This window comes from Pygocentrus nattereri, chromosome 16 (genome assembly GCF_015220715.1).
Source record: "Pygocentrus nattereri isolate fPygNat1 chromosome 16, fPygNat1.pri, whole genome shotgun sequence".
Lineage (NCBI taxonomy): Eukaryota > Metazoa > Chordata > Actinopteri > Characiformes > Serrasalmidae > Pygocentrus > Pygocentrus nattereri.
The window spans coordinates 4,828,018-4,849,013 of record NC_051226.1 but is presented as its reverse complement, the minus strand read 5'-3'; the positions used below and the strand labels follow the sequence as shown (position 1 = coordinate 4,849,013).

The window sequence follows — 20,996 nt, the reverse complement described above, 5'->3', positions numbered from 1 at the left end:
TATCATATTACTTCTTGGTGTTCAGAAAAATCTTGAAACGCTGAATAAAACATCTTAACATCCCTTCTAGTGTCTAGCTCTCAGCATTTCAGTCTACACGGTGTTATTATTATATAGTTATTATTTTGTACAGTAACAATTACGATGACAAGTGATTGCAGTGATTTGAATGCTACATCCACAAATGTCATGAAACTATGTAGCCAGTAAAATAGCAGATGTCAATCATCTCAGAGGGAAACAGATAAATGAGCTTGTATGCATCAACTATACTGCTTGTATCGTGTCGCTTCGTACTGGAGTGACATTCGAAATATTGCCATTTGTACTGGAATAGCCTGACATTCGACATATCAGCCAAATTCAGAATTTCCTCTAAAGTTTCTTCAGATTTTCTAAAAAAAAAAAAAAAATCTGATCATGCCGGATCAGCAGGAAACTCTTATACGGATATGAATGACATATAAATGACAGCACACACGTACCATCGTCTGTGGTCTGCATTTGACATGAGTACATATTTTTATTGGCACATAGAAATCTGATCTGCATTTTTATCTAAATACAAACAAAAAAAAAAGGTTTCCTTCGTTCAGTTTGAAAAATAAACTCAAAAGCAACCATCAATGTAATTCTCATTTAAATAAGTCTAACGCTTGTGTTTTCAGTAGATTATGGCTTGTGAGTATGACGGTGAGTCAATAGTCTTATTATTTACATCATTTACACAACGACAGTGGACTGTCAGTGAACTCCCTTATCATGAGTTCATTAGAAAGCAGTCACCAATACTCCCCACCATTACTAACATGACATAAATACTGCATTAGCCCTGAAAGCAAATACGATAGTGGGTGCTGCGGATATGCAGACTATGACTCTTAATATCTGAATAAACAGCTCTTAAAAACATGCATGCGCTCATCGGCCTGACGGAGTGGTCATAAAAACTACATCCAGTTGAAAAAAGTCACTTTTAAGCTCAGAACTGACACCAAAAGGGTGTTTCTTTACAGTCATGACATACTGACTTATGACATGCTAAACAATGACATTAACCTCAGATAAGGGTTTTGAAATCATCATCTGGCCACTTGCAACGACGTGACTGTGCACATGGCTTCAAGATTACGTAATTAGCTTTCTAACGGCTGGTTACGTATTCCTCAGTAGGACTTCAGTAAATGCTTGTCTATTGCAGGCTGTCCTTTTGCTGTGTAGTAGAGCCAATGTTTCTCAACCCCAGAATGCGGGAAACGGCCTGTTTTTGCATCTAACCAAGAGGTGTGTCCAAGTTTGCAGCACCAAAGCAATTCAGGGTGAATCACTTGGATTTTACCCACGTAAAAGGCCTCACAGAGGCGGTTTTGCATGAGAGACCAAGTGCTGATTGGATGAAAAACCTGGCCCTTTGATGCACCCCATAGAGACTGAAGATGAGAAAGACTGCAGCAAGAACTTCAGAGAGAGAGGAACGGGCGGGGGGGGGTCCTACTTAGAGAAGTCCTACTTAGAGCTTTTCGTTTTAAAGCAGACATTACATCGAAGATGAATTACGCTATGATCCTATTTCTTAAATGAAAGAATTCCTTATCTGTATCAGACAGATGTTAGTGACTCTTTAGCGTCATAACTATGAAATGAACTAGGCCAACAGCTCTTTGTCAACAGTGTGTTCAGTTCAGTTTCCAATGAACAGGGAACCACTGCGGCGGGGGCACGTCAGTCTGAGTGACAGATGAGATGTTGCACATGCTTCTGACATGCAGGTGGCCAACTGTCGAAGAAGTCACGACTTTTGAGGGGATACAAATGGTACCGAGTACAAAACAAAGAACAATTACATGTAAAATAAGGTTGCATGTTGTGAAGTGCCACATACAAGTATTGTAATATCATTAGAAATAGCATTTCCAGTATTAGCACTATTGACAATGCACTAAACTTAATTTTGCACTAGTATTTGCATGCGTTCTTGTATGCTGCTGTCGCTTTACAGAATAAATAGACAAAGACTTCAAAACAAACAGAAAGCAAGATAAATATCGAGTATAAAATAGGTAAATGTGTTAAAGAGCCCATATCCCACACGTTCCTTGTATTGTATGTTTTCGCTCATGTTTATGTGCCATTCCTTTCTACAGGACCACTTTTCCAAGCTCTTCTTACTCACTGGATTTAAGTTATTTTTGTTACTGTGCCTTTAAGACTGACATAATGTTCTGATCGGTTGCCTAATTCAAAAAGAAGTAAACACTCCTTGTAACTTGATGTGAACGGGCAGCGCTAAACTACCATAAGCCTGAATAGGTGGATATAATTCAACGGCTTGATTTCATGGCATCACAAAAACAGTGAATTCACAATGGGCAGCTTAGTTTTCCACACATGGATTGTATGGACCGGTGAATGAACGGTACGTCTTGATATGGGCCCTTTAACTTCAAAAGTATCCTCACACCTAGAACAACTCATAAAACACAAACCTTGGAGAAATAGTAATAGGCTGCTTGGTCTCTGTCTACAGAGAGATAAACGATATATACAGCGACAACATAACACTCACTACACTAACCTATACAAAAAGAATAAAGAAATCATTGCTAAGATTAAATGAACTCTGATCACGCATCCCAGGTTGAGCGTATATTTGCGAGTGCATGTGTTAGTGTGTGTGTGCAGTGGTGCAGTGGTTCTATGAACTCCGGTGCGATGGGGCGTTCTGCCGCTTCTGTAAAATCAACGCCATCTGAGTCCGGAGAGGTTCCACTACAGAAGATTAGGAGATCCACTCATGTCTCTTTGTAAAGGTGCGGAAGCTTGAGTGGCATCAAATGTTCAGAAAGGGGAAAAGCCCCCTCAGCCGATTTCCAGTCCCCCCCTCCCTTTTGTCTGTGAGAAGTGGACATGGCCCTCTCGTGCTCTCTCTCTCTCTCTCTCTCTCTCTCTGTCTCTGTCTCACACCACAGTGCTCACCGACGGGTCGGACAGGTTGAGCTGGCCCGAGATATCTGTGGGTGGGTACTGCTGCAGAGAGAGAGAGAGATAGAGAGAGATATATATAGAGAGAGAGATGCAGAGACAGGCAGAAAACACACAGGATATAGGCCATTAGTGAGATTATTACACTTTTCCCCTCATCTCAGGGTGGACGTGCCTTCGTCTGACCTCCAAAGGCAGTTTGGCAGCAGGCCTATCAGCAATCCAAAATCTCTTTCATCAATAGCCTAAACACTCTCTCAGTGGAAACCATCGCGTTTAGTGGTGCTTTCCGCTTTTTTCGGAGTATTTAAGCGACTTTGCTTACGAAACTGGTGCAACTGTATTTGCTTATGGAGTATTACACCAGTTTGGCTTGGATTAAATATCAGGAATACGGTTCGTTTCAACTCTGCTGCTCCTTGAACTGCCTGAGGAGGCATCCAGACATACGAAGAGGAGGAAACTGGGTCTCCAGTGCAAATTCTGTTTGCGTGACAAAGGTCAATCAAAGGTCAAGCACTCAAATATTTCATGATTTGCTCAATCATATCACGATGTATTGTTATTGTTACGGCTTACATGCTTAAGATATGCCTGAGAAATGCCATTTGCGCATATCTTAAAGAGACCTGAGACTGGAGGCCCCATTTCCATGATCTTTTCTAGAGCGGGTGTGCAGGGAAAGTGCCTATTTTTGTGGACATCTGCAGGGATGGGTCAGCACAACACCCAAGTCCATGCAGATGCCCAGTCATGTGCCACAGTAAACACATTACTTTGCTTGTTTTGGACACGTTAAGCTATGTAATGATGGCCACTGTGTTACAATGGTCAGGCGTCTTGTCAAGTACAATTATCTTAAATATAGTCAGTAAATCTAATATTTCTCCTGGTGAGATTGTTGTAAGCTTAATTGTAGTTTATTTAATGCATTTTTAGACATTTTTTACTCATTTTAAGTGATTTTATTCAATACATTTATCTTACTATGTGGGCAGATAGTTTTGCCTGTAATGTGCTTGAAACCAGCAAAATGAATGGCCAGTATAGTGAGATGATTGTACTTGATAAAACCAACTAAAAGTAAATAATGTCTAGAAAAAAGCTAGATAATCTCGCAATCCATGCACACCCATCTCAAAATGGGTAATACTGGATATACTGACTAGATTTGTGATCATTTCACTTGGCAGAAACTATTTATTGCCGACTAAGCATTTAAATAGGAATTGCAGTTAGTAATACTTCCCAACCATTGCAAAACGGGGCACAGCTAAAGCATGTTTTTGGCCTTTTTGTGAAGCTGGAGAAGCTACAAGAATCCGATTTTTTGGTTTTTCCGATGTCATTCAGAGCTGATGGTGCTTTGCAATCGTCTCTGACCGAAGTTCACACGCTGAATCGGTTCAGATGATGGCATACAGCGAGCACAAGGCCAGAAAGGCCGTTCATTTAATAACCTCTTCACAAAAATTCAAATGAACATTCGACGAAATTTATTTCTGTGGACTAAAAGCAATCGGCATGTTGCGGTGATGGAAATCTTATGCTTAAATACAACGTGTCCTTATTCATAGCTCAGTACGCACTGCGCTATGACTGTAGAGCTGTGGCACAGTTAAGCGTATCAGTATGTAAAGGGAAATTTGAAGCAGCGCTGTTTTAAGGGCTCATAATCGTCATAATATTGCTGAATATTTTATCCAGCGATATTACTGACGGCGCCATAGAGAGGGTTCTGTTTTCCGGCACTGAATCATGGGAGTGCTTCTGTCTGGCACCCCTATGAATACACGTGCTCGGTACGTTCTCTGAGGAGGCCTGCAGTTGGCACGCCGAATCAAGCCCACAGTGCCCCCTGCTGAGAGACAGTGGTCAACAAGAGAGACAGAGACAGAGTACCACTACTTCTACCACCATCACAGTCACGAAACAGGTGCAGCTACTTCTACTTCTACTTCTACTTCACTACAACAACTACAACACAGTCTGTGTTTTCGGTGTGACAGGTAAGTGGCATGCTTTCAGAGGAAGAGAGGAGCTGTGTGGCATGTATGTAGGGGACATCGACACTCATAAGTCCATATATATCCATTTATATAGAAAGGAAACACTGATATTAAAATAAACTGATGATCAACAGCTGTGGATGGTTTAGTTTCTTCTTTCTCCTGTTTGGATGCATCCTTGTCACCAGCTTGGTGAGTCACCGTTACTCCCCCCATCCCACGTCTCCCGAGGTTTACACATACATGTACGCGAGCACGCTCATACATATGCACTCATACCAACTCTTATTTTGACTAAAAACCCGAAATTTAAAATTAGCACTTAATGCAAATGAGATTATGTACATGACAGTTAGGTATGACAGTCATATCAACAAGATAAAAGAAAGAAAAAATAAAATTCCGTTACATTTTACTGAAGGGCGGCATTCATAAGGCTACATAAGACCTAGATAAGACTTTAATGACAACCTCTAAACATACAATACTACACAAAATGATTCATCTATTCTAAAAGGTGTCACTGGCTGAGGTGAAGCGGCATCTGAGTGGACATAAGTCGGAATAAGCCTATAAAAAAATGTAGGTCTACGTCAGTTGCCATGAAAGATTTATGTAGGTGAAAGGTGGCCTGACGAATGCTGCTTTTCAGTAAAGTGCTGCCAGTGTTTTTCAGCCGAGGTGTTAAAAAAAACAAAGGAAAAACAAAAACAAAAGGGGAATTCTAGGAAATATGCTAATCATTACATGAAAACTGCTTAAATTTAGATCAGGGTCTGTATTCATGAAGCCTATCGAAGTACGAGGGCTGATCTAGGACCAGATTCCTTTCTTATTCCACCCTACTACGACTTTACTAACAGGATCGGATTCTCCCATTCCAAGAAGCTTCACGACTACAGGCCCAGACCCTAAAAACAAGTGTGGTTATCAAACAAAGAGAGTGCACAAAAGAAAGTGAGAGGGAACCAAACACAAAACACTGCTGTTTTGTAAATAAAACCAAAATATTTTTGGGATTCCTCGTACGTGGACGTTCTCCCTGGAAAAAGCAAAAACACAGTGTGCGGATTTATTCGACGGAATATCCAATAGCCTGTGCAGGCCTTGCTAAGAACCTGGAAGCCTTTGTCTACGTCCAATCGGTGCTGTTAGTAAATTAACTGGATCAACGCAGATGAGCAGATCTCCCCGAAAAAGGAAAAGGAAGATAAAGAATGGTAATGAAAAAGGAATATGACGGAAGACCCCCCGAGCCTTCGCTGAGTCCGAGGCCAGGGCCGGGCTGCGGACAGAACGGGAGATTTATTCTGCATAAAATCAAGCCGGGAAATAAAACTTATCCATCTTTACAACATGTTTTGTCAGACTTAAGGCTTGCTATGCAGATGTCCAGATATCTGGTAGAACATAAAAGGGAACGGTCTGAAGATAAAAGTCCACTGCCTGAAAAAAAGAAGGTGTGTTGTTTAAATACATGAACGAATAAATAAATGAGTAAATAAATAAATAAATAAAGTTAGTCAGCATGGTAACATCAGGGTCAAATGCCACAACACTCAAGCATGCCTTGTACAAAACAAATAATGCAGGGTCGAGGAAGCTGTTCACTTCAACCAGATCAGGCAAGGAAGACGCTCACGCACGCACACAAACACCAAAACGACCACCATCCACCAATCCACCAAAAGAGCGATGCACTGAAACACTACATCCAGAACTAGCAACACGGGAGAGAAGCAGCCCAAAAGAATCAGGCGCCTTGCGTTGCCCCCCTCCTCTTGGATCGCACCCTTTCTACATGGTGACCCTCAAAATTCAACTGCACCATTATTCCCAACAACTCCCACCCCGCCCCCTCCTTTTGCTGTGTCCTGTGTGATCTGTGGGCTCCTAAATCCTTCCTGCTGTTCTTGTAAGGGGCAAGGTCTAACTTACAGATGGGGTCAGGATGGGCGACCGAATGGCTGATTGACAGACACGTGGCCATGGCTGAGACGCCATGGGTAGGAATGGAAAGGATAACCCGAGTGGGATGGAGCTCTCTCAGATAGGACATGAGATGGCATTTAAGACAGAGGAAAATAGAGGGAAGGAGAGAATAGGATGAAGAGAAAAAAGAGACAGAATTAGAGAGATCAGAGTGTTAGGAAGAGTGAAAGACTAAGAGTAGGAGATGCCATTCCTTAATCTTCCTTACCGTGTCTTTGGAGGACCTACGTCTCTTGATGCTGGAGGCCAGGGTGGTACTGATGGACCTAAAAGAGGGTTTCTTTTTGGGGTCGGACTCTGCTCTACCACTTTTCCTATCCTAAAATAAATATACGTAGAATAATTATTCGTGTTCTCTGGCTGGGTGACACCATTTCAGCCTGCTATAACCAACCCTCCCCAAAGACTATAGACTTATATTGACCTAGTCTATGCACTACGTGCTGTATAGATATGGAGCGAGGATCATAAACCCCTCTGTATTGTGCAGACTAGATAGAAACCTGCCCATGACATAATCCCCCCACCATATATAGTTACAATGTAAGTACAACAAGATTTTTGCCTCGTTTGTCCCATCCCACCCACCATCCATCAAAGAGCCCCACGGCTACTCTCTGGCCTCTACATTATGCCACGAGGGTACAGCACAAGACTGAGTGTGTTTGTGTGAGAAAAGCTCATATTAAGGTATTCTTACATCCTGAGTCCCTACAGAGGAAGAGGGCTGCATAGGGGAGGAGAAAAGAAAAATAAATGAATATATATCCACTTGCTTTAAGATCGTTAAGACTTTAAGATCCATAAGCAAAAGCAGAGGGAGCAAAAATGAAGAAGCCAAGCAAATCTCAATATCACAGACGAAACGACACTCTTAAAAGGGGAAATAGAGCAACCGATGAAAGGCCAAGAGAGCAGAGGGTATAACAGAAGACTGAGTACATGATTAACTATTTAACACACTTTCAAACGTTATACTCTGTTTTAGGTATAACGGAAATTCACCCCACACACCGGGGGAAGCTGGGGAAACTTTATAGAGCTTTGCTTTTAAGTGTGGTGTGAATTTCTTCTGGGTACATGCAGTTTTGTAGCAGCGAACAAGAGAAACAGAACACAGAAGCATATTAGTAGACCGATAACAATGGTGCACTTAGGAAAGCATCTGTTAATGTGGTTTCACATGGCTGGGTTTCTCAATGGCTCCGAATCTCACCTGGCTCTTGATTTTACCAATTACAAATACAACGGACTGCTTTGGTCACGTAATGATAGTCTAGTCTTGGACTAAACCGCCAAATGGTCACTTTGCAAGTCAATTTAAGTCCAAGACTAGCCTTAATCAACCCGTTTAGGCACTTAGAAGTGGCATTAAGTGGTTGAATGGAACTGGAATGGGCTAGCGTTGAATGAACAAGAGACCAGTGATGGTACCTACACACGCACATCACTGTAATCGTGTGCATTCAAGTAAGACTGACTGAGAAACATGGAAAAAAAATATGGAAAAATAGAAATGACTTCTAGATCAAATGAAAAAGGGAACCAGGATCCAGGTTTGAGGTGACCTTACTAGCTAAATCCCTAAGGCATCGTTGATGAGACAGCTTATCTAAAAAAAAAAAAAAATGTTATTTCATTTCCTTTGTTTAGTGTTTGGTTTGTGGGCCGAGGAATAAAGCAGCATGGAGTCGTAGCTGTACATTAGCATGCGTAGACCCACGAAGAGCATCGCCACACTGAGACAACATGTGCAACGGGCTGCAAGCTCAACAGAGCACCCTGCTGGGTGAGCACAAGTTCACATCCCATGTCAGTTTCTAGCATTATTGTGTTTAGTCTCTTGCGTGGTCTCCGATTCCCTTCAGGCAGTGCACTTCGGAATAACTTCTGCTCCAAGAAACAGCCACTAAGAGACTCAGCAGTATGTGACGTTGACTGCACATGCGCTCTGAGGTGTCTTTTGTTTAAAAGCCGAGGGATCTTTGTTGCTCTAGCTGTCAAAGCTGAAATGTGTAGGGTGAAGAAGATCTAGGCAGGTTATTCGAAAGTGCAGCACACCTGTAACGTGAATTACTATAAAGAGGAATTCTACTGATTTTTTTCCAAATCCGTGCCTAATCAAAAGGCACTGATGTAAACAAAGTCCTTCACAGCAGGCCGATGTGAAACGTTCTGTTCTAGACCCAGGTTTCTTTCCCAGGTTAGGAACCAGAGGTCGCGATGTCTAAAACGCAAATATACCAACATAGAGTCAGAATTGCTCACAGTGGTGGTGATAGGAACCAGACATCTGAAGTGTTCAATGCCTCTAAAAGCTCCCTCACATAAAGGTATTATGAAATGGTTATGAATATGATGCCTGATGCCTGAGACATTGTTTTTTTGGATAGTTTGGTGATGAGCCTTTGGTCTAAATCCTTCTTGAAAGCCATATTTGGCAGAGAACAAGTATACGGGGAGTTCTAAGGCAAAACAGTCCTCAAAGACAATGTGTTGTTTTCATATTTTCCACTATTTTACATTACATGTAAAAGCTCAGGTTCACTGCTGGCTTTGGATAGTAAATAAAATGGCTGTGTCATGAAATGGCAATCATCCCTGGTTCCTGTCCCCACCACCATAAAGAAATCTGTAGGTTTCTCTACAGCGGAGCGCTTGGCATCAAATCCGAATGACTTTGTTTACGTCTCAAACAAACTATGCAGAAATGTTTAAAAAAAAATCGATGGAATTCCCCTTTAATTATGAGGCACTGTGTACATGTAATTGCAAGGTGTACTTGGCAAAATGTAGAATTTGCATATGGACATTTATGTTGACACACACACACACACACACACACACACACACACACACACACACACATATATATATATAGGAAACATGTGCAGTCATAGGCTGACACACAAGCTCTCAAAAAATGCCTGATAAACATGTGAGAAATCCTGCTAAGGATGGAGAGGCCTCAGGAACTGCTTGGAGAACAGTTTGAGCAGCCAGTGCTAGTTGTGAGAGGATTTCCGCCTAATCCAATTACAACGCGGACTGCAATTAGAGTACAATTACAACTGTGAACTCTATAGTAATCACACAATGAACTAGTCTCTCCCTCACTGTTCGTTTTCTCCTTTCTTAGCAGGAGCCTACATGCAACCCGTCTTTTGTGCGCGCCAACATACATACACAAAAACAGTTACACATACGTGGCAGGTGTGTACGTGTGTGTGTCAGTGTGTAAAATAGATGGCAGACAGTTTAGGACACTGATTTTCTGACACGAACAAGAGACTGTGATCTTACCTTTTCTGTGGCACCGCTGTCTATTCAACAGCAGCGGCACTGACCTTTTGTCAGTGTGTACAAAGCACCAGCATGAGGCTGGCCCACCTCCGCACAGACATCACAGTCTCACAGTGCCCCTCACCCCCCTCCCAAAAACCCACAGCCCTGCTGGGGAGGTCTCGCGACGCTTCAAAGCAGAAGCTATTGGGCACAAGGGCAAATCAAGAGCCTGGGCAAGAACTGGTGTTGGAGCTTGAGTTGTTTTTGCCTGATTAGCCTGAAGCACGGCTTGGATATGAACACAGCCGAGATCTCTGCCCCGGTTTTCATGACAGCAGTTCTTGAACTGATGCACATACAGCGAAACGCATTCTGCAAGCGTTTGTGTCTGTCTGTCTCTACTGTTTTAAAGCTAACTTGATCTGTCCATAAAGAGACAGGGGTTTATTAAGGTTATTAGCACTGCTAAGGACTCCATTTAAATCCTGCTTATGAAAATATCTTCAGGCTGATGTTCTCATACAGTGGGGTCCAAAAGTCCGAGACAACACTGAAAAACTGGGATCTTTTCTTTTAAACTTAAAACACAAGTTTTAGAATTTGGGGAAAAAATAGAACTTAAATAAAAAAAAACTTAAATAGAAAATATAAAAACTTAAATAGAAAAAACATAATAATAATAATAATAATAATAATAATAATAATAATAAATCTTTTATATTTGATTATATTTGATACTAAGAAATTCTGATATTCATGTAAATATTATATATATATATATATATATATATATATATATATATATATATATATATATATATATATACAGTTGTATATAACATATAAACTTTTAATATACATATATTTAGATTTTATACATTTATATATATTTTTTTATACACACACACACACACACACACACACACACACACACACACACACACACACACACACATTTTCTAAGCCGCTTCTCCCTCAGGGTCGCGGGGGGTGCTGGAGCCTATCCCAGCGGTCATTGGGCGGAAGGCAGGATACATTTTTTTATAGAAATAATATAAACTTTTCACTTAAATTGTCCGGTTGATAATAGAATTTATCATGAAACACTGCATTATATTACAACAGAATGCAGAATAGAAGCATTTTGGACGCCACTGTATGTGCAAGCACTAAAACAACTAACTATTACTGTAATAATCAGAATTATCACACTTTTTGGACTAGAAGTAATAACATAGTTAGCGCAAATATAGCCATGATTTTGCAGCTTTCAGTTATATGTTCTTATACTAGCTTACCAAAGACTAAAAGGAAATAAAAAAGCCTAGTTTGTGGAGCAAAGATGACATAGCAGCGAAATGGAGCAGGTCTGCATTACGTACTAAAGATGGAGTCCCAGCTGCGCCCGCAACTTGACTCCCAGAACTCTCCTTATTGTCCTGTTGGGACAGACAAAAGAAAGGGACCCAGTTGGACTTGACTACTCTGTCCCAGACCAACCCCAGGGATTGTTTCATCTCTAGGCCTGATAAAGGTCCAGAAACTAGCAGCAGCACAGCCAGGACATCAAGTGACCGTCTCCAAACCAGCCGGCAGAGTCAGTAAAGTTTGGCGCAGAGTAGAAACACCCAGGCTCTCATATGTAGCCCCTTGTTGAAGTCTGTGAGGAGTGGTCTCTTGGAGTAGTCGCGTGGAGGAGCTTCCTTACCTGCAGGTTCTTCCTCCAGACGTTGACGGCCGCAAAGGCTAGCTGCATCTGCTTCCTGCGGGCGTCTTTGTGGCGCTTGTATGCGATCTCAATGAAGATGAGGAAGATCCCTGCTGCAATGCCTCCAGCTACCAGCATGAAAACACCTGGCAGAGGAAAAGAGCAAGAAATCATTAGGCACCTTAAAGAAATAACACAAGATTCTTTGATGGACACTCGGGTCCAACCCTTAGGGGAGGTTTGCTGGGCTCAGATGAAGTCCTAATCTGTGTATCAATGCTGTCGGAACAAAACCTTGTGTCTTAAAAATGGCAAATTTAAAGCAGAAGATACATGTTTAACTTTTAATGGAGGTTAATGTAACAGGAGTTTATTCTGCATATTTTGCACCATTATTAGCCAATTCATCATGAAACATTCACACAATGTAAAGGCCAGAAGAAGGGGGGGGGGGCAAAAATGGAGACTGGTTTTGTCTCAGCAGCAGCGATATGCTTCACAAAACCACAACAATGTTAAATGTAACCTCTCAATATGAACTTTAATACTCAAACAGATTAGTACAGTCAGAAAAAATGAAAAAGGTATTGGACAAAAAAAGGCTACAGTACCTTACCACTGCAGTTTTTGTCCAATCTCTTTTAGACTATCTGCACCCGACAGTGGACCATACCTGCCATATTCTCAAAGGTGAGTGTGGCTGGGGCATTGCTCCTTGAGTCACACTCCTGGTATCTCACCCAGGTTTTATCCAGGTCCTCCATGAAGCCATTCTCATGGGAACTGCAGGGCGTGGGGGGGAGCGAGGAGAGAAGTCAAACATTATTATAAAGCATCGGGCAGATGGTACGATCTTTCCCACAAGATCGCACACACACACACACACATACACACACACACACACACGCAGACCACACATACACAAACAGAGACATCAGAGCAGGGGGTGGGAGAAGGGAGATACAGAGAGAGATGAGTAAGAGCAATGTCTCGGATGATGAGATCTAAGAAAACGGAAAAACCCAAAGAAAACGAAAGATACATAAGCGTAGAGTATTGCTGCTTCGGCTGGGACAGACCTGAGAATAGCCAGGGACACATTCTGTTTCCAGGGGCTGTCCTTGCGCATGCCTATGCCAAAGCCCGAACGGAAAAACAGCTCTCCCGTGGTCACCAGGTCGCACTTCTGCGAGGCTTCAAACTCCAGCACCGCAGAGTCCCAGATGAAAGCATGCAGCTTGCTGTTGGGGGGGGGTGGGGGTTGGGGGAGCAGGAGGGGAAGGGTGGGGGGTTACGGTGCAACAGTACAGTGAGTAACAACACACTCATGGCACCCCCCCTCCCACCTCTGCTCCACCCATTTGTCTTTAAACGTTACCATAACCATAGAACGCCTTTCATAGGTAAATGGAATCCAATGCCGGACAAGTGGACATTCGTCCCCCATTGGATTCCTTTAGAGACGTACCAACCTAAAAGTGGTGTTCCTATTCTCCTAATCCTTTATGTGAGTGAGAGAGACATAATTAGGCATCCACTGGGCTGTGTGCTAAGGCCTGAAGCCATAAATGCAGACGATGACTGAAAACACCTGAGACCCAGAGGCCAAAGACTCCTTTACTGACCAAGCGGCCATGCCCGCCGCTTACTTGTCCCGAACGGCCTGGATGGCCTCAGCGGCGCTCTCGTAGTTGTGCTTCTCCATGTGCCGATACATGGTGCTCAGCTCGACCTGGCGCCGGAAGTAGATGTCCACAGAACTCTGCTTCACTGTGGCATAGATGAACTTGTCTGATGGGTTCCTCAGCTGAAAACAGACAATGGAATAAGACAATCATCTTGAGCTGGAGATAATGAGATCACGATGAGATGCACTACCATTGCCCAAAGTAGTGATTTGAGTTGATTGTGTGAAACTGAAGCAACTATCAGGTTTTCTCTATTATACGGGGTACTGTGCCCAGAAAATGGAGCACCCCAAACCTACTTTGGTGTGATTAGAAACATACCCTTGGGTCGTTGATGCCGGTGATGCGCTCCTCAGGCCGGTCCAGCACCAAGAAGGCAGCCAGGTTGGCAGTATAGGATGCTACAATGATCATAGCAAAACCAGCCCACACCATACCCAAGATTCTCGCTGAGAAGCTGCGCGGGGCGCCTAGATAGTGACAGACGGACACAGAGCCAACAGCATGTAAGGATTTAAAACAAGGGATTCTACTCCGCAAAATGTCACTGTAGTTAATAATGAAGACAATGTAGATGAGGTAGAAAGCTTATTATGCATATTTTTACCTACTGGTTCCACTTCCTTTCTTTTGTTATTGGACAAGTTAGAATTTTTTGGCAAAAAAAAAAGAATCTAGGAACACTTGTAAAAAAAAATAGACATAAGTAAGGAATATGTTTTCTATTAAAATATACACTCGCTGGCCACTTTATTAGGTACAGTTGTTCAGTTGCTTGTTAACACGAATAGCTAATCAGCCAATCACACGGCTGCAACTCACTGCATTTAGGCGTGTAGAGGTGGTCAAGACAACTTGCTGAAGTGCAGACCGAGCATCAGAACGGGGAAGAAAGGGGATTTAAGTGACTTTGAACGTGGCGTGGTTGTTGGTGCCAGATGGGCTGGTATGAGTATTTCAGAAACTGCTGATCTGCTGGGATTTTCACACACAACCATCTCTAGGGTTCACAGAGAACGGTCCGAAAAAGAGGAAATATCCAGTGAGCGGTCAGTTGTGTGGACGAAAATGCCTTGTTGATGTGAGAGGTCAGAGGAGAATGGGCAGACTGGTTCCAGATGATAGAAAGGCAACAGGAACTCAAATAACCAACCAACATCTCTGAGGAACGTTTCCAACACCTTGTTGAAAGTCTGCCATGAAGAATTAAGTCAGTTCTGAAGGCAAAAAGGGGGTCCAACCTTTTACTAGCAAGGTGTACCTAATAAAGTGGCCAGTGAATGTATAAACACTGCAGTCTTTAACGCTACACTGTTCAAGTGTTGAGATTTCATGCGAGATTAAGAAAAATGAGTACATTTGTGCTTCAGACCCCAGCGGATGAATCTGATGATTGTGAGTACAGTGAACCCAGTCAAAGCTTGGTGAACAACATGTCTTTCCAGGATGTGAGTAAATGATCTATTATTGTCATCATATCTTCATCATGTGGTCTGAAAAACTCCGCGAAATCCGACCTGACTCCTCTGACTTCAAGAGTATTATTTCAGCCTTTACAGGACGACTCATCCCAGCGCACTTAGATCATATTTAGAGTGTTTTTGTCCTTCTGTAGCTGTAATGTTATGATTTTAACAAAGAAAAGAACATTTAAGTGCAACTTAAAGTAATTCCACAGTGACCCCGTTGCATTTGTTTTGGCTCTAACACGGTGGATTTGAAGTTAAACAGTGAATATTAGGTTAAGGTGTAAAATATCTCAGTGAAGGTTTTGGTCAGGTAACAGGTGCAGCCAGTCAAAAACGTTCATCCTCGCCTTTGCTTTAGTAGCATGTATTGGGTCACTGTCCAGCTGCACAGTGTCCTGTGAGTTTTGAGCCTTTTGGTAGGCACTGATCTGACTGGGTCTGAAGTATCGGACATTTCTGCTGCCTTCTGAATTCATCCAGCTCATGCTTCTGGCAGTAACATCATCACAAGTGACAAGTGAGCCACTTCCACCATACCTGATGTCATGCTGGTGTACTCTTCTCTTTTCAGCAGTCGGTGACACATCTATGCCTACATGCTGGATATTGTTCAAAGTCCATTTAACATTCTTTGTTCACCCCCTACTGTGGATTTCCATGGTCTGTCAAGTCTGCTGCATTTGCTAATTTTGGCAGTGCGCTCCTGCTGTTTCACAAATAAGAGATTTTAATACCCCAAATGTTTGGGCAATTATTCTGATTTGTCAGCCTCAAAAAGGCCTGTTTTTCTGGTACTGACACTTCTCTGGTTTTCATGTTGAGAGACACCTGCAACAGACTCAAACTGCAATTTTTACTTTTGTAATCTATTCCAGACATTAATCACCGTAACTTCGCAGTCACTGTTTCCTTTTAAATTGAATGTGCCAGAGTACACAACCAAAACAAAAACTGTGCCAGTGTTCAATTATTTACAGACTACCAGACGTGGACGAAGTAGAGATACTCAAGGTAAAATATTCCTCCAGTAAAAGTAGAAGTTCCTCCCTTTAGACCTCCATTTGAGAAAAAGTACTAAAGTATTTACCTTCAAATGTACTTAAGTATAAAGTAAAAGTACTAAAAGAGTAACTTAATGCAACTTAGTTCCAAGTTTAAGTTGAATAAAAACTGGCTTTAAACTCAGGATCACAGATGAGCTCCTTTACTATGTTGATCTGTAGGCGTCTGTTCATAAACATAAACCAGCCCAAACTCATTTACTATAAAATGAAATGGTGTTTGTAGAAATTCAGAAAAAAGCCACGTCAGTCTCGACTGCATATGTGGACATATTTCTATATTGAGCTCTATTTACACAAAGTTAGGTTAGTTCATCATTTATGTTGAACAGACTCTCCCAAAGTTTTACGCTGCTGCGCTGACGTTGAACCGCGTGCTGCACTGGGTCGGTATGACCAACAGGTCAAAACCAGCTCTAAACAAAGTGACCGCTGGGCCCTGATTGGTGCTCTGGCTTTGCGCTTCTTTCGTTTTGACATGTTACGTTTTGATACACACAGAAACCAAAAGGAACGACAGATTTCACAAAATGTAGGAGGGAAAAGTCGGATATTAGACTCTGAAATGTAGTGGAGTGAAAGGAAAAAGTCCAGAATGGAGAAACTTCAGTACAGATACACCAAAAATACTAAAGTACAGAAATGAGTTACATTTACTCAGTTACTCAGTTACTGTCCACCACTGCAGACCACACTGTAGCTTGGCCTTTTTCAATTTGAGCAGAAAAAAACTGTACTAGCCGACTAAATTTGATAGTGTCACCTTCTCCAATTCCGGAGTTCAGCAAGACTCCCCAGGAGAACCACATAGCTGAAGATAAGGTGAGGGCATCTTCTTCTTCTTCTTCACTGTTTACTTTAAACCTTCCAAACGGGCTGGGAAAACGAGTTGAGACAGAGTAAGAATTACAAACATTTCAAGCCTCTTGATATCACCTAGATTCTCAACAACAATGGCGACACCACCACCATCTCAAAACAAAGAGAGACAGATGGTCGGTGTTCAGAGAAAAACATCACAAATGAGGAAGCAAGCTGCAGAGGTGGAAGAAGGGAACAGAGAAGAAAATTAGTCTGTGTTTGTGTGCACGCCTGGGTGGTTCGTTTTCATATATTTTTAGGACATAAAAATATCCTGGTTATGTATCATAACCTGAGAAAACTGGGGTAACCTGCCTTACCAGAACCAGCAAAATAGCCCTGTAATGCTAAAGCACTTTTTCCGAACGCTACGTATTTCATTCCAAAGGCAAGAACCTTTTTGGTTACTAAGGTGAAAGTAGGGTTAGATTTAGGATTGGGCTAATTTTTCTTTTCTTTGACATACTGACATATCAGGTTTTGGTCAGCTAAACAGTATGTATAGATAAATGTTAATAAAACAAAAAACTCACTCATTTATTTAAAAGATAAATAGACGAGATGTCTTTTTTGTTGAAAAAGTAAGTACACCCCTGGTTTCAGTTACTGGTATTGCCCCTTTTGGCAAAAATAATTTAAAGTAGGCATTTCTTATAACTGCCTAACAGTTCCTGGAATCTACTAGAAGAAACCTTTGCCCACTCCTTCATGGAGAATTATTTCAACTGTGCAATGCTTGAGGGGCTTCTTGAATGTAGCAGCATTTCAGTGGGATTCAGATCTGGGCTTTGACTAGGCCATTCCACAGCCCTCCATTTCTTCCTTCTGAGCCATTCCTTGGTGGACTTTCTTATATGTTTATATCAATATATGTTTGGGGCAGTCGTGGGCTAGAGTTCAGGGAATCATTAGGGTTAGGAGTTAGGGTTGCCAGTTCGATCCCCTCGGCTGACAGTTCATGACTGAAGTGCCCTTGAGCAAGGCACCTAACCCCCAATTGCTCCCCAGATGCCGTGGATAGGGTTGCCCACTGCTCCTCGGAAGTGTGCTCACTGCCCCCCTAGTGTGTGTTCACTAGTGTGCATGTATGTGGGTGTTTGGATGGGATGGGTTAAATGTGGAGGTCTAAATCTACAGTGTACAAACACAGTGACAAATGATTCTTAAATTAAATAAAGGCACACTTCTTCAGCTTCAACATTTGGGCAGATGGCCTCCCTTTCTCCTCACACACCCTCTGTTTTGAAACAGAATTGTATGAGTGCAAGTTGGCCAGCAAAGCAGCCCCAAACCATGACATTTAAAGTTGGAATGAAGTCCCACTATTTAAATGCAGTCCTTGGTTTTCACCAAACGTGGCTTCTCATACCGGGACCAAACAACTCTCTTTGACTTTCGCTTGTCCATGGCACATTGTTCCAGAAGTCCTTGTCCCTGCCTGGATACTGATTAGCAAACTTTAGACTGGGATCTTTATCCTGTCGGAAGGTCCACTTCTTCAGCTTCAACATTTTGGCAGATGGCCTCACTGAAAGATAAAAGAGAATTCACAGTCGAAAGCAGCCCCAAGAACAACAAATTCTTCAGATCGAATCTGATCGCGGTCTTTGGTTTTCGCCAAACATGGCTTTCGTTTCTGTGGCCCAACAACTCTATCTCTGACCTCCTTGTCTCTCATATTGTTCCAGAAGTCCTGGTCCCTGCCTAAATATTGATTAGTAATCTTTAGTCTTGCCCTGATGTTTCTTTTTAGACAGCAAAGCCTTCCTCCTAGCACACCTCCCATGTAGGTCAAGTTTGTGCTGTCTTGTTTTAATGCTAGATGCATGCACTTCGACATCCTCAGGGGCAAGAGACTTAATTTAGCATCTTACAGTCTGCTCTTGGGTTAAATTTGCTGGGCTGCCTGGCCTGGACAAGTTGGCAGTGGTTTCAAATCTTCTCAACTTGTAGTTGATCTTCCGGACAGTAGAAGGATTGATTTCCCAGACTCATAGGCATCTACAACTTTGTTTCTGAAGCCCTCAGATAGCTCTCATGATCTAGGCACGATGATACCACACACTCCAGTGTCAGACTAGATATCAAAGGTTTAAATATGACAACAAGATATTCTCTAACAGTGTTCCAGTCATTAGCACCTGATTTCAATACATTTAAAGAAGATATACAGGGGTGTACTTACTTTTTCCACATACAGAAATTGCATTTCTGATTATTTCAATTACATTAAGGATGACAAAAATATAAATTTTAAGTGCCATTTGTAAATTATATCACCTTTTTCTATCAACATTGTTTAAATGAAGGTCATATATCTGTTCAAATACGCAGAAATGTTTTACATTTTTCATGCAGTGTACTTACTTCTTCACATGACTGTAAAGTGCAACTCTGCAGTAAAAGGAGCTGATAAAATGGTCAATGAGTGTAGAAACGAGAAGTTTTCAATGTTATGGCTGATTGGAGCACATGGGACTTATGCATTACATACAGATAGCAGACAAATTAAAGGAAAACCTGAATTAAACAGCACAGAAACATGAGAAGTGCAGATGGTTCCAGATAGACTACATGATACAGTTAAGCATTAGGCATCCTACCATGATCTGTGGCCTGTATAAAAAAGCTGAGTAGGAGAAGTCCTCAAATTTTTATGAAGAGGAAAAGATGTAAGTAACTTTCAAAAAGGGTTCATTACTGGGGGCACGGACGGCGGGAGTCTGAGTCACAAAGACAGCTGCACTGACGAGTGTTTCAGTAGAAACAGTGACTAAAGTGAAATCTGCGTTTAAATCTGTGGGAAAGACGTCAGTAAACAGGGCTGGATACGTTCGCAAAACCAGAAAAGCAACTGTTGTTGCAGGAATGTGATCAGACTGTCCATCCATAACTACATAGACGGGGATGTAATGGTGAATTCAGTAGTATAAAAACCATAAACACTGGTCTACAGAGATGTGGTCAGGGGAATAATCCTGCACCATGCTCTCCACAAGTGGGCGAGTGCCTATGCAGGTACATCAAGAGAACAGTACAGGCCTGAATGCTAGACCCCTACAAGGAGGGGGTCTGATGGCTCTTATCCTGTGGGAGGGCATAGCTGGCATTGGGTTCACTTGTCCCTTTAGAGGGAAAGGTCACCGAGAAGTTATTCTGAGTGATCACATTTATACTATTAAACATTACTATCCTGATGGAAGACGTGTCTTCCAGGATGACAATGGCTGGGCCATTCCCACAGGGCACGAGGAGTCACTTGATGAGTATGGAAGTGATGTAAATCATATGGTAAAGCCCTCACAGTCAGCAGATCTCAACCCAGTTCAACACGTGGGAAACTCTGGACTGATGTGTTACACAACGCACTCCATCGCCATGATCAAAACAGCAGTTAATCTGTCAGGCATCCACTATATATCTGGGACATATTACACATTACGTCCTGACACGGTAATAAAAACAAACTTATGCATATCTGTGTATATGTGTGAGTGTCTATGGGAGAGACTGAAGAGAACACCCAACCACCTCCAAGTCGACAGTGATAATGACTCAACCTTTCCCATGACTTCCTGTAAACAGGGACACTTTGTGTGCCCCTGACCCTGGTGGGAGAAACAGACTCAAACAGATGAGACACCTGGGAGATGCCCCACATGGAAGACACAACAAGTCACACTGACCATCCGCCCCCCCTATTGTACCTGAACCGGTCTAGTAGGTAAAGCATCACCGCCACCACATGCACCGACAGACCCACCAGCAGCCACAGCGTGCTCTGGAACGGCTGCATGAACGAGTCCAGTGTACTGCGAGGGATTTCCTGCAACAGACAGCACAGTTACACTCTTCTCCCAGACATTTATACTTAATATAGGTACAGGATCCCTGTGGAGGTCTGACCATCAACAGGAAATAGTACTAATGCAAGAACATAG

The 20,996-nt window shown here is 42.3% G+C and overlaps 1 protein-coding gene across 19 annotated transcripts in view; it reads right to left on the bottom strand.

Moving 5' to 3' along the window:
• Positions 1 to 489: 489 nt before the first annotated feature.
• Positions 490 to 20,996, bottom strand: part of grin1a (glutamate receptor, ionotropic, N-methyl D-aspartate 1a) — a 54,433-nt gene continuing 33,926 nt past the window's right edge. For 3 of the 19 annotated variants that reach the window (XM_017711345.2, XM_017711346.2, XM_017711343.1), the window contains 11 exons: positions 20,763 to 20,881; positions 16,958 to 17,070; positions 13,986 to 14,134; positions 13,626 to 13,783; positions 13,056 to 13,217; positions 12,650 to 12,759; positions 11,977 to 12,122; positions 11,651 to 11,707; positions 7,684 to 7,710; positions 7,192 to 7,302; positions 2,959 to 3,027 (listed from right to left, as the gene is read on the bottom strand). In XM_017711345.2, coding sequence (XP_017566834.1) covers positions 2,959 to 3,027; positions 7,192 to 7,302; positions 7,684 to 7,710; positions 11,651 to 11,707; positions 11,977 to 12,122; positions 12,650 to 12,759; positions 13,056 to 13,217; positions 13,626 to 13,783; positions 13,986 to 14,134; positions 16,958 to 17,070; positions 20,763 to 20,881 — 1,221 coding nt within the window. Of the gene's footprint in view, positions 3,028 to 7,191; positions 7,303 to 7,683; positions 7,711 to 11,650; positions 11,708 to 11,976; positions 12,123 to 12,649; positions 12,760 to 13,055; positions 13,218 to 13,625; positions 13,784 to 13,985; positions 14,135 to 16,957; positions 17,071 to 20,762; positions 20,882 to 20,996 lie in introns of all 19 variants that reach the window. The other 16 variants (XM_037546191.1, XM_037546187.1, XM_017711353.2 and 13 more) reach the window with 14 other exon arrangements.